The sequence below is a fragment of the Ochlerotatus camptorhynchus genome, unplaced genomic scaffold (assembly GCF_037179485.1).
Source record: "Ochlerotatus camptorhynchus isolate MF236.1 unplaced genomic scaffold, CSIRO-AGI_Acam_v1.1 ptg000556l, whole genome shotgun sequence".
Lineage (NCBI taxonomy): Eukaryota > Metazoa > Arthropoda > Insecta > Diptera > Culicidae > Ochlerotatus > Ochlerotatus camptorhynchus.
Genome location: NW_027041039.1, coordinates 1,603,823 through 1,620,985, shown reverse-complemented (window position 1 = coordinate 1,620,985; position 17,163 = coordinate 1,603,823). Strand labels below are relative to the sequence as shown.

Sequence of the window (17,163 nt, the reverse complement as noted above, 5' to 3'; positions counted from 1 at the left end):
TGCTTTTGTGCCGTTATCAAATGTTATGCCTGATATATTTGGTTATTGGCGTTGACGGCGACTCTGTAGCTCTTTACTCCTATGAGAAAATCCATAAGCAAACGTCAGACTGTGCGTGAAACATGGCGGACTTTGTACTATCCTTTCACTCCACCGAAAATTCCTATAAGAAACTGTCTATATTTGCTGAAAGAGCAAATTTTTCGACGGTGCCGTCAACGCCAATAATCGAAAACATCATATAAAGAAGACTGGCAACTTTTCCAGAATCCAAGTGACAGATACAATAGCGCTGTGCTTGAGTCAAGAGTTATTGATGTTTTTATACTAAAAATATGCACTTTTCAAATGTTAATATCTCTGGTTGGGGCAAACGAAAAAAAAGTTTTTTTACGGCATTTGAAAGGGCGTATGTTATTTTTTAAACTCGTATAAAATCAATTTGAATTTATTCATATTTTTTACTATATTTGGGTATATCTTTTTTGTTAGAAGAGATACAGACAACAAATTTGCTATAAAATATTCGTCTTAAAGAGTTTTAAAAGTCTCTAAAAGATGACTTTCATTTGAAATTTCAAATAAAAAAGTTAGTGCTAAAAAGCTATTTTTTTCCATTAACACCCTTAGAGCAACCGTACCAATGAGTAAATAAGGCACATTTACCTACCTCTACCATAACGTTACTTGCGTACCGGGGGTTGCTATTCAGGTGGGGGAAACAGCAATCCGCACCTTGGGAAGTAGTGAGTTCATAAATTTAGCAACCCGGTAGCAACGCAGACCAGCAGAAGGAACAGCAGCAGCAGCATTGGAAGCAGCCACAGCCGTGGGAGCTGCATCGCTAATTCGTGTAGTCGTGGCCGACGCTGGAAATCTTGGGCCGGTCACGACAAGCAGTGTTTGAGTTCAATCGGAAAGTCAACAACCAAACAAAAACTATACCATTCGAACAGCTCGAATACATCCATGGTGGTTACTGCTATACCAACCGTTCCTTCGTCCAACATATAATGTTGGAGGACCATCTTGGCAAAATCTCAAATAGTTCAACAAATTATTTGTACTCTCCTGCCTTTTTGCACTTCCAACTAACACAATAAGAAATTATAATTACGAATCATAACATTAACTACACAAAAAAAAAGGAAAATCCTTTCTTTTCTCAGAAAAAGAAAGCTAACGCTCCACGCACCGGTCATCTTCTTGGAGGAGGAGAAGCACAGCTTCATAATAAACGGAAATTTTGTGCATTTGTGATCGATCACGCTGTGGTTGCACTTCATGATGGCGTTCACCGCCAGGGCTACGCTCGGGAACTCGACCAATCCGGAGGAGGAACTTTCCGATTTCAGCAGGAACATTCGCACTTGCGACGGGTGGCAGTCCTTGGTGGTGAATGCAGTCAGCAGCAGAGCATCGGACGGCATACGGGTGGGGTATTGAATAAGTGCAGAATACGATTTTTGCTGGCCTGGGAAGTAATTGTCCGGCAGGGTGTACGTTCGTCTGCGATGGCGTCTCCCATCTAGACCATGGAGGTACCCTCTTTGGTCTTCAGGAACTTTATTCTGACATTTCCATACAGGCGATACAAATTGAACAGCTTATCGGTGTTGCCTGTGTTGTTATCGAGTCCGTAGGCCATCATCACTGCGCCTTGTTGCTGTTCCGGTTGAATGAAGTTCGCTGGTCCTTTTCGGGTTAGCGGTGCGTCCTTCATCAGTCCGACGTGTGTTCCGGCCGGTGTTGGTCTCCAGTTTTCCGACGGATGATACTCGGACGGTGACAAATTCGGTGCAAATCCGTTTCCTCCGCCGGCTCCCAGAAGGGCTGGTTGACTAATTATTGACGTTCGTTGTGCGGGGTCGGCCTTCCGCCGAAGATGCTTGTTTTTGAAAACATTGAAAATCAAAACAAAAACAAGAGCTGTTAAAATACCGGGTTGCCAAGCAAGGCATTATTCACAAGCAAACAAAAGTCAGTTCAATGACTTCTTGGCACTGCCGATACAGCTGCGGCACACTGAGGTACACTGAGGTACACTGAGGTACACTGAGAAAAATGTTGGCGCAAATTAAGTGTGTAGAGTGACCACCCCTTGGGTACTACGCAATGTTTGTTTTGATTCGCTATGAAAATTTGACAGATAAAATGAGGGGTTATTGGTTTTTCCTATGTTTCGAGGGGTGAATCGATTAGCTTGGGACCGAAGACAGTACCAGAGCTGAGCCAAAAAGTTGAGCACGTTATTTCGGGAGCTTCTATAGTCTTAGAGTTACCTCTATGCTTATACCCCGTACAGACTATGGCTTATATCATGTAATATAGGCTGTCTTGCAATGAGCACTCATACATAGGATTTCCAGTGAAAACTAGATGCATGAGGGCTCATTGCAAGACAGCCTATATTACATGATATAAGCCATAGTCTGTACGGGGTATTAGTCAACTCCGAAAAATTACTCTAAAATGAAAACGTTAAGAGATAGAAAAAAAATTTCTTCAACAAAGTTGCTTGCAATTAACTCAACTACAACTTTTTTGAACAACACATGTTTTTATTTTGTAAAACAAAAAATTTAGTTTTAAAAATTCTCTAATTTGACGACCACCCTAACGTTTGCAAACACCAAAAGAAGGGAATTTTTAAGAACAAAAACTTCTTCGAAGACACTAAATGTCCAACTATTGAAACAAATGTACTAGCACATTTTATTTAAATTTGTCATTAGAGTGGTCCTATGAAATCCATCTTTTGCCAATAACTTTTTTGTTTGAAATTTCTCATGAAATTCATCTTCTAGAGACTTTTAAAACTCTTTAAGACAAATGTTTTATAGCGAAACTTGTTGTCTGTATCTCTTTTAATAAAAAAAAACCCCAAATATAGTAAAAAATATGAATAAATTCAAATTGATTTTATACGAGTTTAAAAAATAACATACCTCCAATTTTTTCACATTATTGAGAATAACATACGCCCTTTCAAATGCCGTAAAAAAACTTTTTTTTTGCCCCAACCAGAGATATTAACATTTGAAAAGTGCATATTTTTAGTATAAAAACGTCAATAACTCTTGATTGGCGAAAGCTATTCCCGCATAAGCAATAACCATAAGAAGCGCCTTACCACCAATTCCAGATATCATCCCAACTTTATGTAGTATGGTCGTACCATATATGATATAGTTAGTGTATGGTACCTGTTTATTAGCGTTGACAAGCTTTGTGCAGCAAAATTTGCGCGTTCTTAAGATCTAAAAGTTATTTTGAGACATCTTTGCTGAGAAATTCGAAATAAGAAAACTAGAGCAAAATAACTGTTTTTTTTAGCGCACCCTAACTCAATTCAAGAAAATAGCTCTAAACCGGCCAATTTAAAAGATAAAAAAAGTTGTTTTCAACAAAGTTGCTTGAAATTAGCTCAGCTATAACCTTAATTTATTCATACAAAAAAGTTAGATTTTTGATTTTAATGATAATAAGAACCACCCTAGAATTCATTGTCATAAAAATGAGGGCCTAACTATAAGGAACAACTTTGTAGAAGAGACTTTTAGTCTAAAGTTTCAATCTCAGGCTCAAAACATATCATTCCACCTAAATCTGCATTCTGGACCACTGTGCACTGGAAGCTTCTATGCACGAAAAGAATCATAATAAAAGCAGAGGAAAAACAAAAACAAAAATCTTTTTCTTGGCTTATTGAGCTGCTCCCAAATTCAAGTGATGCCAGATTTATTTTTCAAATTAATGGCATTTATCAGGGCTACAAGATTGCATGATATTACATTGTCCGGTCTATATACAGTGTCTATAATATATAGCATTTGTTTATCACATTGCAAAAATTCATGTGTGTGACACATACAAATAATCATTGAATTTTTATTAGTGCAGTCTTCTTGATTTGTTGTTTTCGTTATAATTGTATATAACTTAATGGTAATTGTATATGGTTATTTTTATCCGGGCAAATCATAGAATTATTCCACAAATGGTTTGATTGATACCCTGAACACGTCGTTGAGCAAAATAACCATACAAATTTTATTCGGATTGTATGATTGACATCGGCTCTAGTGATTATTTTAGAAATTTTCCTAACAAAACGCCCAATCCTCTCGCATCCTGACTAAAACTTTGACAGTTAAACGTTCAGTTGCTTGAACGAAAAGAAAAACAATACAAAAAAATAACGAGGTGACACACAAAAAGATCGAGAAAAAGAAAACGCGAAAGAGGAGAAAAAAGATTCGTCGTCGCAATCGATTCCGGATCGCCCTGAGAAAAATATTTTCTGCGTTCGGTCGTAAATCAGCTCCAAATAGCTGCGGAATCGTGTAAAAAGCTCGTGAAAATGTAGTTTGTGCTTCTATGAGGTAGGATCCGATCGAGAACTTCGATGAAAGCATCGAAAAGTGCATAAACATTTACCAGTGAAAATCAAACGGTGTTTTTTCTTGGGTTGATTTTTTTTTCGGTGTCTGTGGTTGGGAGTAGCAGGAGGACGAGTGCGGGTGCAAGCTGGGAGAAGTGCCAGAAGAACAAGTGTCCGTCGTCGTCGTCGCTGGGTGTAGCTATCGTGGACACAATTAAAAAAAATGGAAAATAACACAGAAAACGCACTAGTGAAAGGGGTGAAATTGATAAAGCGGTGTGTAACGAAGTAATTTTGATAGTGATTGGATTTTGGGATGGTGGCAGCGTTCTATAGATAGGGAAGTCCAGGTTTAGGTGACAAGGCAAATGACCAGCTTGCGCGAGCACCAAAACATCGATTAGAAGAAAAGCGTAATTTCTCCTGCACTTTCACATGGATACGAAGAGAGTGTTGACAACGGCCTGACCAATAATTAGCAGCAGTCTTAGACCGTGCTCCAATTTCTGCTGCTTCTGCTTTCCTCTTTGATTATATTTATCCCCTTCTCGCGTTGGAATCCGTGTTATGCCAAGTACCAAGATATAGGCTTTTGCAGCATTGCACCTAGTGGAATATATGGGGGTATATGGAAAGCGGAAAATAATGGATAAGCGTCCGTAGCAGTGGCTGATAAAATTGAAAAAAAAAAATGCTTGAAAAGCATATTATTGTTATCAATTGGTGTTTTCTCTTCCCCGAAAAGATAGCTAGTGCCGTATTAAGCTTCAACTAGGAGTGTAAATATGAAGAAAATAGCATTCGGCAAGTGAAATGAAGAAGCATAGTTGTACCAGTTCCGTGCGACGTTGGAACCAATGAGACAAAAATCCTAATTTAGTAGTGTTCCAACAGTAATAGCGAAGAAAATAAAAATTACAAAAGCATCAGAAAACCAGAATCATGATGGACGAAGATGCCCTAATAGCCCGGGCCAAGGAAGAACGGGCCAAAATATTCCAGCGGTACGATCGAGGCCGGGAACAGGGCGCTGAAATCGATGCCTGGGAAGATCCCGCATTGGAAGTATACCATCAAACAGATCGGTAAGTTTCCATATTTCTTTTAGTACCTAGACAAATAGAAAATGTTTTGTTTCTGAAAGCTGGCATTGCAATGCGATAGACGGGTGAATCGTGGGTGGGCAAATGATTTTCTCAATCAAGTGCAGCATTTGCCACCGCTAGGGCAGCACTGTTGTGTGGGAATATGTGGTTTATCGCCCACGAACGCCTGCCCGCCTGTTTGCTGCAAGGTCTTTCCTTTGGCAGCGAGCGCTGCTATCCAAAACAACAAAACCTATGTGCAGAGGAGATTGAATTTGCTAATAGGGTTAGATTGTCTTGTGAAATACAACAACTTTGGCTGGGTGCCTGCTTGCTGCTATCATCCGGTTTTGCGATGGTGGTGACATTACGAAAACTGGCCTGACTCATCATCATTCTGCATATAAATTATGACTAAACCCGTTTTCTGTGCTTTTATCTTTTTATGCTTATTATGTATTAGTTTTTGTAGAAAAAGCTGCTTCATTTTAGGATGTAGAGGAAAGTGACACTTGATCAAATCCGTCTCACATACCATGCGTATCCACGATATGTTGGAGGTCGAATTTGTAGATAATATGCTCAGTTTTTCTCTTACTTGAAAATTTCTCATCTTTCATTAGTGAACATTTACGTTTGTTTACGTGTGATTAAGCACCAACTTTGAACTCCTTTCCCCTTGTAGTTGGTCACCCTAAAAAGCTGCGTCATTTATGGATCTTTCCTCACCAGTTTATTACTAACATACTTGAAAAGTTAATGATTGCCAGCAACGCCGGCTGAGCATATCCGGTGGCTTACATTTCTATTAAACATTCCTAAATTCCTGAAACGTTTATAAGAGGTCGTAGATTTCTCTGCATCTCTCTTGTCTTAAGTAAATGCCGAACTAACATTCCTTCCCCATCGCCAACAGTTGCAGTTACCACGTCGGCCAGGACAGAAACATGTTGAAACGAGAAACATCCTTTATCTAAGAAGTACTGAGTAACCCCGAATTACTATCTATCAGTACCGGATAAAGCTTGGTCTTCTTCTTAACAGCAGTTTGGAATTCGTACCACCTATGAATTGTGCAATTCATTTTATACTATGCTATGTATTCTGGGGGAATACCAAGCGCGGTTAGAGGTGAATCCCAAACGAATTTCAATGGGATTCCCAACCGGAATACTTTTGACATCCAACATGGGGTTCTAAGGATCTAATTCTTTGGGAATACCTTGCCAGATTTTGTTTTAATCTTGTACGGAATTTTTGAGGAATCAAAGAATTCCTAGGGACGATATTGTGGGATAATCCCAAGCGAGATTCTAGATGAATACTAGGCAGAATTCATGTAGAATTCCAAATATTTTTTTCTAGGAATCCCCATCTGGATTGGAAACCGCAGGCGGGATTCTGAAGGAAATCCAAGAAATCGCATATTGTATTAAGGAAAAACGCCAGACGGGAATTTCGTGAGATCCTGTACGATATTCTGGTGAAAACTAAAAGAAAATCTTAAGAAATGCCATGAGGATCTGAAATATGCTTAGCTGGATTAAATCCCGAAAGAACTTTTTTGGGAATCCCAACCGAAATTCTTTGAAGAGGAATCCTAAATGAAATTCAAAAGAATAACAGATCTGAAGAACGTAACAGCTTTTGTAAACAATTACTTCTATCGATGATTTCTAGGAATTCAAGGCACGCCCACGCAGACCAATATAACCATCGGATAGGGAAAGTCTTTCCCTACCCGATGATCATGTTGGTTTGCATGGGCGAGCTTTGAATGTCTAGAAATCGATTGTATAACATTCCCCAGAAAACCATTCCCCAAAAAAGCATTCCCCAGAAAAGATGATGACATTAGTAATTTATCACTTTTTTTGGTCATTTGATATTATATTTCAGTTTTATATTACAGAACAGGCGTCCATAAATAAACAGGTCCGCAAGTATCTTGCACACTGAATAATACATCTTCTGAATAACAATTTTCTCGATAAATTTTACCCATATGATTTAATATATTTTTCATGACAAAACTCTCTGATTAGTTTCACTTTACTATTGATGATACACTACGTTTACTTTTATGGAACTGTGTATTTATCAATTCCAAACCATTTTATAGCTCTTTAGAAAATGACAACCTTCAAGTTTTCAAGCACTTCGTTCATGATTTAAAAAGTCAAAGGGTCTATTATGCAATTCAATTCAACCAGTCGGAAACTGTTAAACCTTATCGAAGAATTGTTCGACCTGAGTTGAAGAATTTTTCGTGATGGATTAAAAAATCGGTGTATGGAACGTTGAACTATAGACGTCGCGAAGAGACGCTTGTTGAACTTATTCAATCAATTTCTGGAGCACAACATTGTTCCGGATGACTGGAGGCAAGTAAGAGTTATCGCCATTCGAAAACCCGGTAAACCCGCGTCGGATTATAACTCGTACCGTCCCATCGCGATGCTGTCCTGTATACGGAAATTGTTGGAGAAAATGATTCTTTTTCGTCTAGACAAATGGGTCGAGTCGAATGGTTTACTTTCAGATACGCAATTTGGATTTCGGAGAGGCAAGGGAACGAGCGACTGTCTTGCGTTGCTTTCAACTGAAATTCAACTGGCCTATGCGCAAAAACAGCAAATGGGTTCAGTTTTCTTGGACATTAAGGGGGCTTTTGATTCTGTTTGTATTGATGTCCTTTCGGATAAACTCCACGATAGTGGGCTTTCACCAATTATGAACAACTATTTGAGCAACTTGTTGTCTGAGAAATATATGAGCTTTTCTCATGGAAACTCGACAACTTCACGAATTAGTTACATGGGTCTCCCCCAGGGCTCATGTTTAAGCCCCCTTCTTTATAATTTTTATGTCAAAGACATTGATGGTTGTCTTGATGAAAATTGCTCGCTAAGGCAGCAGATGACGGCGTTGTGTCCGTTATAGGGCCAAGTGCACCGGACCTGCAAGGACCATTGCAAGATACCTTAGACAACTTGTCTACTTGGGCTTTGAAGCTGGGTATCGAATTCTCTCCGGAGAAAACTGAGTTGGTTGTTTTTTCTAGGAAGCACCATCCTGCACAGTTACAGCTTCAGCTAATGGGTAAAACAATCACTCAAAGTATTTCTTTTAAGTATTTAGGTGTCTGGTTCAATTCCAAATGCACATGGGGAAAACATATTGCGTATCTGAAACAAAAATGCCAGCAAAGAATTAATTTTCTTCGTACAATTACTGGAACTTGGTGGGGAGCACACCCGGAAGATCTGATCAGGTTGTATCGAACAACCATCTTGTCGGTTCTAGAGTACGGTAGCTTCTGTTTTCAATCCGCGGCGAAAACACATATCCTGAAGCTGCAACGGGTTCAATACCGTTGCCTCCGAATCGCGCTTGGCTGTATGCACTCGACGCATACGATGAGCCTCGAAGTACTCGCGGGTGTTCTCCCACTGACAGATCGTTTCGCGGAACTGTCCTTCCGGTTTCTTATCCGTTGTGAAGTAATGAACCCATTGGTAATAGAAAATTTTGAGAAGCTACTCGACAGAAATCCTCAAACAAGATTCATGAGTTTGTACTATGAGTACATGACGCTGGAGGTTGGTCCTTCTTCATTAATCTCCAATCGTGATTGCTTTCAAGCCTTCTATAGTTCCTCTGTAAATTTTGATCTGACCATGATGCAAGAAATCCATGGAATACCAGATCACCATCGGTCGATGGTTGTTCCCTCAATTTTTGCAATCAAGTACCACCATGTAAGTAACGATAAAAGATTTTTCACAGATGGGTCAACCATAAATGCTTCCACTGGATTTGGTGTATTTAATCAATTTCATAGCGCCTCCTATAAACTGCAGAAACCATGCTCCGTATACGTTGCGGAACTCGCAGCTATATTTTACGCAGTAGAGCGAATTGCCTCACTACCTTCTGACAATTATTTCATTTTTACGGATAGTCTTAGCTCATTGGAGGCTATTCGTTCAATGAGGCCGATGAAGCACTCCTCGTATTTCCTGCCTGAAATACGATCTAAACTGAGTGCTTTATCTAACTGCTCCTATACTATCACCTTAGCTTGGGTCCCATCTCATTGCTCAATTCCGGGTAATGAGAAAGCGGACTGATTGGCTAAGGTGGGCGCTATGGAAGGCGATATTTTTGAGCGACAAATCGCCTTCAACGAATTTTTCTCCATTGCTCGTCAGCAAGTCCTCATCAGTTGGCAACAAAAATGGAATGATGGTGAATTGGGAAGATGGTTACATTCTATTCTCCCACAGGTGTCGAACAAGCCATGGTTCAAAGGGTTGGACATGAGCCGCGACTTTATACGCGTTATATCAAGGCTTATGTCCAATCACTGCTCGTTAGACTCGCATTTCTATCGAATTGGGCTCTCAGGCAGCAATTTATGTGCGTGTGGCAGTGGTTATCACGATATCGAGCATGTTGTTTGGTCGTGTACCTTACACCGTGTTGCCAGATCTGAGTTATCCATATCCCTCAGGGCCCGAGGAAAACAACCCGCGATACCCGTTAGAGATGTCTTGGCGAGCCGAGACCTCGACTATTTGAATTTAATTTATGTGTTTTTAAAACGGATAGATTTGAGGATTTAGTAGTTAGTGTCATCTTGTGTTCTCCCAAGTTGTTAGTTGCCCATCGGTGTACCCCCATGTTTGTCTTTTTCATCAGAGTGTCGCCTAGTTCGAGATCAAGAGCACATTGCTCTCCAAACCTTGTGTTCACAATCCCTACCCTGCCATCCATTTGTTACAATTTGTTACCCCTAACCTCGAGATAGCCGCGAGTAATCGGCCTCCGCTTTACTAACGTTAGTTTTAAGTAATTTTGTTATTTAAACAATGAATATCGGCTCCGCAAAGCTACAGCAAATGAGCCTGGAAAAATAAACGAATTATAAAAAAAAAAAAACGTTGAACTACCGATTACAAATTTATAACATTATTCCACACGTTATTATCCCGAATGGGCATTACCCCGAATCTCTTGCGAAAAACTATTGATTATATATTTTCCTTATATATTAAAAGAAGGGACTATTCCCTTCTTTATCGTTTATCCAAAGAATTAATTATTTCCTTTTCTTATATTTTCAAAGAAGGGAAAACCCCTTGATCTATTAGAAGTTTTTCTCTTCTTTTTATATACGCAAAAGAAGATTGCATGAGTCACTATAATAAACAAAAATTATCAATCTAATACATGGCATCAGTGGCGTCGCCCTAACCTCAATCTACCTGTTCAACAACTCTAAAAACGTAAACAAACAAAACAATATTGGTTTCAATGGATAAAAATCAGTGAAACTAGAAGACCCTATGCCTTTTGAAACTGATTTGAATGTAAACATGACCCTAAATAACGTTTTCAAAGTTGTTGAACAGGTAAAAAGTGAGGTTACGCGACGCCACTGCATGGCATACTTTTCTGGGGAATGGTTTTCTGGGGAATGGTGCATTCTGGGGAATGAGATTCTGGGGAATGGATTTAGGGGGAATGTTATAGAATCCTAGAAATCATCAAGAGAAGTCATTGTTTACAAAAGCTGTTACGCCCTAATTCCATCTCTATCTAGAAACATCAAACTAGATCCTGGTGGAATCTTAGCGGCACTTTGAAATAGCAATAAGGAGTTGAAAAAATCTGCAACATGTTGAAACTTGCTTTTTTTACAATGTTCTAGGGCTGAGACTTGTGAAACCTCAAAGTAGGAAATTTTTTTTTATTAATAAGAAGGAGGAGCATTTGCAATCTCCAAAAAAAATTCAAAGTCAGTATTCTTAAAAAAATGGGAATTTGGATATTTAAAATCCTAAATGTTTTGACCTAAGGTAGGTTACACTCAATATGACCAACAATGATGTTATTTTCGGATTCTAATGTTATTTGATGTTTCGCTTGATGGGGTTTAGTTCAAGTCAGATTATGGCGGGGAAGTTGAAAGTGAAAACAAAGGATGAAAAATCAAATGTTTGACATTGAGACTTTTCCTCCCTTTGGCTAGTTTTTGCACCTTGCTGCTGGTGGGCGGGCTTAATTTCATGATTTATAGTGGAGTGTTGGAGACTGTAGGTTTATGGCCGGCGTTGCTGTCTCATGCCGCAATAGCATGGCGCCATGGGTAGGCGATGAGGATTACTAAGCTTCCCCTCGCTGATGAACCACTACATGAGAAAACCAAAGATCTAGTCCAGCAGTGATAGTATCACACTTGTTACTCCTTTGTTTGAAAGCCGCGTCGTAGTACGCTTACGTATAACTGACGTTGGGTGCGATACGGGCGGGTTTTGCCGCAAATCACTCTTATTTTATTTATTTTTACCCAGATAGGATTTTTTTGGGTTTGCAAGGGAATTGTACTATTGAAATATTTCAGAAAGTGCCCAACAGTGCTCCTTCTACTTGCGTGACAAGCTTTCATTGTTGTTTTCATTGAGGTATTACTCGGGGAACAATGTTAAACACAATTTTTGTACATGGTATTGCAAGTCATCTTATATGTGCTTCATTTTGATTTGGGATAGGTGCTTGAGCTGTGGCTAGGGATTTCCACTGTGGCGTGCTTCTATTGTGACATGACCATACGTATTTTTGTGGTGCGACATAGTGGAAACGTGTGAGCGTAGTTGAAGCATATACCCTATGTAATTTAAAAATCAGCTAGGAAACTAACTTCAAAGTGAAGCATTTTAGTCACTTGAAGGTGTCACCTGGGACGAACTAATATATATTAAATATAGGTCAAAGTCAAAAACAACTTGAAACACGTTAAATTTTAGATTACATACACAAGTGCAGGTACTTAATAACAGGGTTGCTTCCACACACTTGCTATAGAGGGGTGTTTTTCGGAATTGTGCAGTCATTATTTGATATAGTGATTTGTTGGACTTGTGGGTAACGGGAGGAGGGTGTAAATTATGTGTTTGATTCATGGAATCTGTCAATTTTAGTTTCGGGGCGTCACGGTCGGCGATCTTATGATTCGTGAGCGTTCACTCAGAGTGAGCGCTCACGAGTCGTAGGATCGCTGGTTGTGACGTACTGGGGGCGATGTTGACGGATTTGGTGTGTCGGACACATGCTTCTCGATCTCTTCTTGTGGCTTACAAGTTCTAATTATCATGAGATGGAACATGATTTCATAGTTCCGAGAAGCATTTTTTTTGTGGCGAGTGAGTGGAAGTAACCCTGCTTAATAAAGCATGGTAGGTAGATTAGAGATTTCAATTATTTATTAAATTCGACTAGAGATATCATAATCATCAAACGAACATTTATTTAGACAGCCTAGTAGCATTAAGTGGATTAACAGAAGAGTTAGGATGTGGAGGGTCCGCTTAGGGAGGCAACTAGCCTTTAAAGCAACTGGCAACTAGCCTTTTCATATATTGTCTGTTTATTTTGATGGTTGCTTTAAAATATCAATTTGGTATATATGTGAAAGGATGAATCAGTGGGAGATTGATTTTCGGTTTCTTTACATTTAGCATCACTATGTGTCATTTCCTCAAAACCCCCCAATAACCGGCCTCTTCCATCCCTTCCTTTTCCCATGGCGTTCAAGTGGTCCGCATAGACTATTCAGCCATTACCCGTCCTTTATCGTCGGCTTTGGATTGACTTGCGCTCCCATTGCCCCACCAAACGCTGCAAAATGAAAAATGAAACACGTTTAATTTTAGATTATAAGCACAAGTGCAGGTACTTAATAAAGCATGGGTTATGATTGATTAGGTGAATTAGAGCTTTCAATAATTTATTATATTAGACTAATGAGATATCATAATCATCAAATGAACTTAAATAAGAAACTTCAGAAGGTCTAATAACATTAATAAGATTAACAAAATAATTAGGATGCGGGGGGTCCGCTTGGGCAACTAGTCTTTGGAGTTGTAGAGTGGATCTTCCTATTTGGCTCAATAAGAAAACGCAAACAGACCAATAGCATTACTCAGCTTAACAGGGAGAGGAGTGGTTTGGGAAATAAGTAAAATTAGAGGTGTGTTACACTTGATAACTTTTAATCTCTTGTAGGTGTTGTTTTCCCCTGAGTTTATTGTACTCGATTGCTATATTATTCTCTCAATACGCGAAATCTCTGATATATGCGGTTAAAGCATTTGAGTTAAATTATTTCTTATTGTTCAAGTACTTACATTTGTAAACAGCAGTCAATGTTAATCTATGAACTAAACCCAAAGCGCCTACGTCTACAGAGCTTACGCAGAAGTGATTCGAAATTCGGTAGAGCTTGCCAAAAGTTTTTTGAGTTGATGTAGTTTAGAATTTGTTCGATACGGTCGTGGAATTTTGAAATGATTGATATGTGCGGTAAAATAACTTAATTGAAACAAAGCTCAATAGTAAAATAAGTAGAATATCTAGGGAGGAAACCAAAATTAATCAACTTGCCTGCTATCACATTTATTTTGGTGGCACTCTTTCAGTGATAATAAGCTGTTTTTTCTCTACGGTTGTCTCGCGCGGCGATCGCAATTTGTGCAATTTTCGTATCTTACGTAATTTAGTTGTTTAGCTCTAAACGGTTTTACTGACTCGAGGTCGTTCCTTAATCGGTTTTGGTGCAGGTTAACCTTTGGCGGCGTTTTTTTTCCAAAACTATCTTGAAGCAATACACACGGAATCCAGTGTTCTGATTCAAAGCAGAGCCGAACTCTCAGTAATGAATTCTAAATAACTCATTCAAATTTCAAACTTATTCCAGCTTGCACATTCCATATCATTTTGTAGCATCGTGGCCATCTCAATCCAAAAAAGTAGAAGGGTCTGTGCCTAGGAGCACGAACGGAAGCTTGACGTAGGACCGCTAGTGGACGGAATAAATGTGAAGAGCATTTAGTTCTTTTAATTGATCAATTATCTATTATTTCAACTCTTTCCGTTTTTGTATTGTAGGCGTACCAAATTTGTAGTAATCTTTTTCAAAGAGAAAGTTGATTAAGAGAATCAATCAAAATCACTTGCACCCCTGCTTCCAAGTTTGATTACAAGATTACAACTCTGGAGAGCATTTTGTGTGGTCGTTGGGGGCTTGTGGTTCTGAATATGGACAAACAAGCACAGATAAATTCTATTCCAACTCTTTACTGATGTAAGCTTGATGGCCCTGAAAAGGGCCGTTTTAGTGAAGAGATCAGACCGGAGATACGTTTGACACCACCACGGCGAGCCAGACGACCGATGGCGATTATCTCGAAGAACTTTGCGATGACGCTTGGCGCCTCCTTAACCAAGACCTTTTCCTCCTTTGCCACGACCAGTCAATTGTTGCTTCTTAGGTGTGAAGGAGTGGACTAGCCACCACCTTCCTACTGCTGCTATTGCTGTTCACCACGCCGTCAAAAGCGAAAATGAGCTAATGCCATACAGCAGCGCTCTTTTATATCTTTTCAGGTTAAAGCAGATTGATGTGCAACCAAGTGGTATAAAAGCTACAAAGACTCCTCCCATTATGAGTAGTTTGCTATCAAGTATCGACACTGGCTCTTTTCCTTTTGCGTACACGGCGAATGAGAACGACCCAAATTTGAGTTTAGTTCACTCATAATCGCCAAAAGTGCAGGAACTCAGCGATGAGTAAATTTGTCTCATGATTTCCTGTGGAAAACCTTAAAAATCTGCCAGAAAATGAGGAAATTGACGAAAATTTTATTCAGTCTCGGAGTAGTACCAATAGACTGAGTGAATCCAATCTTTACTTTTCTCAAATTCGGGATTTTTTTCCTGGAAAAACCTGGGAAAACATGAGGCAAATTTACTCATCGCTCAGTTCCTGCACTTTATTTCTTATTTCTGAGATAACTAAACTCAAATTTGGGTCGTTCTCATTCGCCGTGATATCACCTTGAAAGATATCAGCGCCGGTGGTTAGCGTGATTACCTCTATTCATGAGTTGATGGGTCGATATGTAGGGTCCAGGTGTAGGAGCTGCCTCCCTAGCGTCGGTAGCATTGGAGCTCAGTACGGAAAACAAATCTCGCGTTACTTTTCAATAGGTCCTATCTACATTGATCGATTCTCTTCATCGACACTCTCTTTCGCAAATAACTCGGCTTCACAAATGTTTCCTGCCTTCTTCATTAAATTAGATGCTAGATTGTTGCTTCTTCCATCGAAAATATCCGGTCGTGGCGATTCAAAGTTGATCAAGGTTGATCAAAATAATTTGTACCCCTGCTTCCAGTTTGATTACATGAGCATTTTGTGTGGTCGTTGGTTCTGAATATGGACAAACAGGCATTTTCTACTCTTTACTGTAAAAAATTTGGTGGTCCTGAAAAGAGCCGTTTTGTTGCCAAAGTTGGTGATGATTTAACCTTCGAAACCAAACAGAGTGCGTCTCTGTCACTTCAAAACGTAGATGACATCCATGGCCGCTTACGCTTGGCGTGTTTAGTGTAGGTGACAGCATCACGGATCTCATTTTTCAGGAACACCTTCAGCACATTAAATCAGACCGGAGATACGTCAGACACCGCCACGGCGAGCCAGACGACAGATGGTGGTTATCTTGAAGAATTTGTGTTTGGTTCTGAATATGGCGATGAGTGTGCAAAATATTACGCAATTTCATCCTCCCTATTCGCACGCGCCCGAGGATCGGAGGCGAATGTCACTTCGACTTGTTTCGTCTACTTACTACTCTCTGACGACTGTGCTGGGGAAGCAGCATATGTATGTAGGTAATTGGTGGATTTGTTAGTTAATTCAATGCTTTTGGAAAATGCTGGACATTTACCAGTTTTTCAGTAGTTTCTTGTTAAAAATTAACATTCGGAAGCATTGTTATCGATGCGTATCCATATTTCTGATCGATTTGTGATTAAATTATTGAAATTGGACCAGGGAAAGCTGAGTTATTAACGTTCAAAATCTTTCTTAATTTGTTACATGTTCCATTTTTGTTTTTCACAAAGTGTACCCAAATATAGAAATCAAAGACGTAGTCCTACGTCAAAACATCCAACCACCTACCTCAATCTAATCATTATCCCTTCCCATGGCGATCATGTAGCCCGCATGTGGCGAGTCAGCCATTACCCCTCCTTTACTATCGGCCTTGGATTGACTTGCGCTCTTAAGGCCCACGCACATTAGATCCGGATCGGACGCGTTGCGGCAAAGTGACAGCTAAATCTATTGTCTAACTATCAAATTTACGTCAACGCAACGCAAACGGATCTAATGTGGGTGGCCCTTTACTGCCCCATCCTGCGCTGCAAAATGAAAATGAAAACAGATTCAAAGTGTCTATGTGGATTGTGTCCGACCTATTAATAGGTATACAAGATGTTATAGGTTCTGAAATCATTCTGGAGATCAGATTATTTTTCAACTAGATCACCCAAGACTAATTCGATATCTGTAGTAAAGGGTGATACGGTCAAAATTTGGTCAAGGGAAAACGCGTGTAAATCGGTGAAATCGTTTATTTAAAAAATCAAATTAAATTTCTTTTTGAAGTTCAATTAGTATAAAATTCAGGAAAAATATTCAGTTAGGCTTCCGCTTTTCCAAATCCGAATTGCCGGGCCTTACGCTTGACCCCTGCCATCAGATTTTGTACAGCCACCTTGTCCACCTTCTTCGCCGCAGAAAGCCAGTTTGCCTTGAACTGCTGCTCGCCCTTAGCA

The 17,163-nt window shown here is 39.6% G+C and overlaps 1 protein-coding gene across 5 annotated transcripts in view; it reads left to right on the top strand.

Annotated features, from left to right (window-relative positions):
• The first annotated feature begins 4,262 nt into the window (after positions 1-4,262).
• The window catches only part of LOC135713461 (USP6 N-terminal-like protein), a 43,020-nt gene continuing 30,119 nt past the window's right edge, over positions 4,263-17,163 (top strand). For 2 of the 5 annotated variants that reach the window (XM_065236577.1, XM_065236576.1), the window contains exon 1: positions 4,691-5,469. In XM_065236577.1, coding sequence (XP_065092649.1) covers positions 5,327-5,469 — 143 coding nt within the window. In that variant the 5' untranslated portion in view covers positions 4,691-5,326. Of the gene's footprint in view, positions 4,386-4,688; positions 5,470-17,163 lie in introns of those variants that run through there. The other 3 variants (XM_065236574.1, XM_065236578.1, XM_065236575.1) reach the window with 3 other exon arrangements.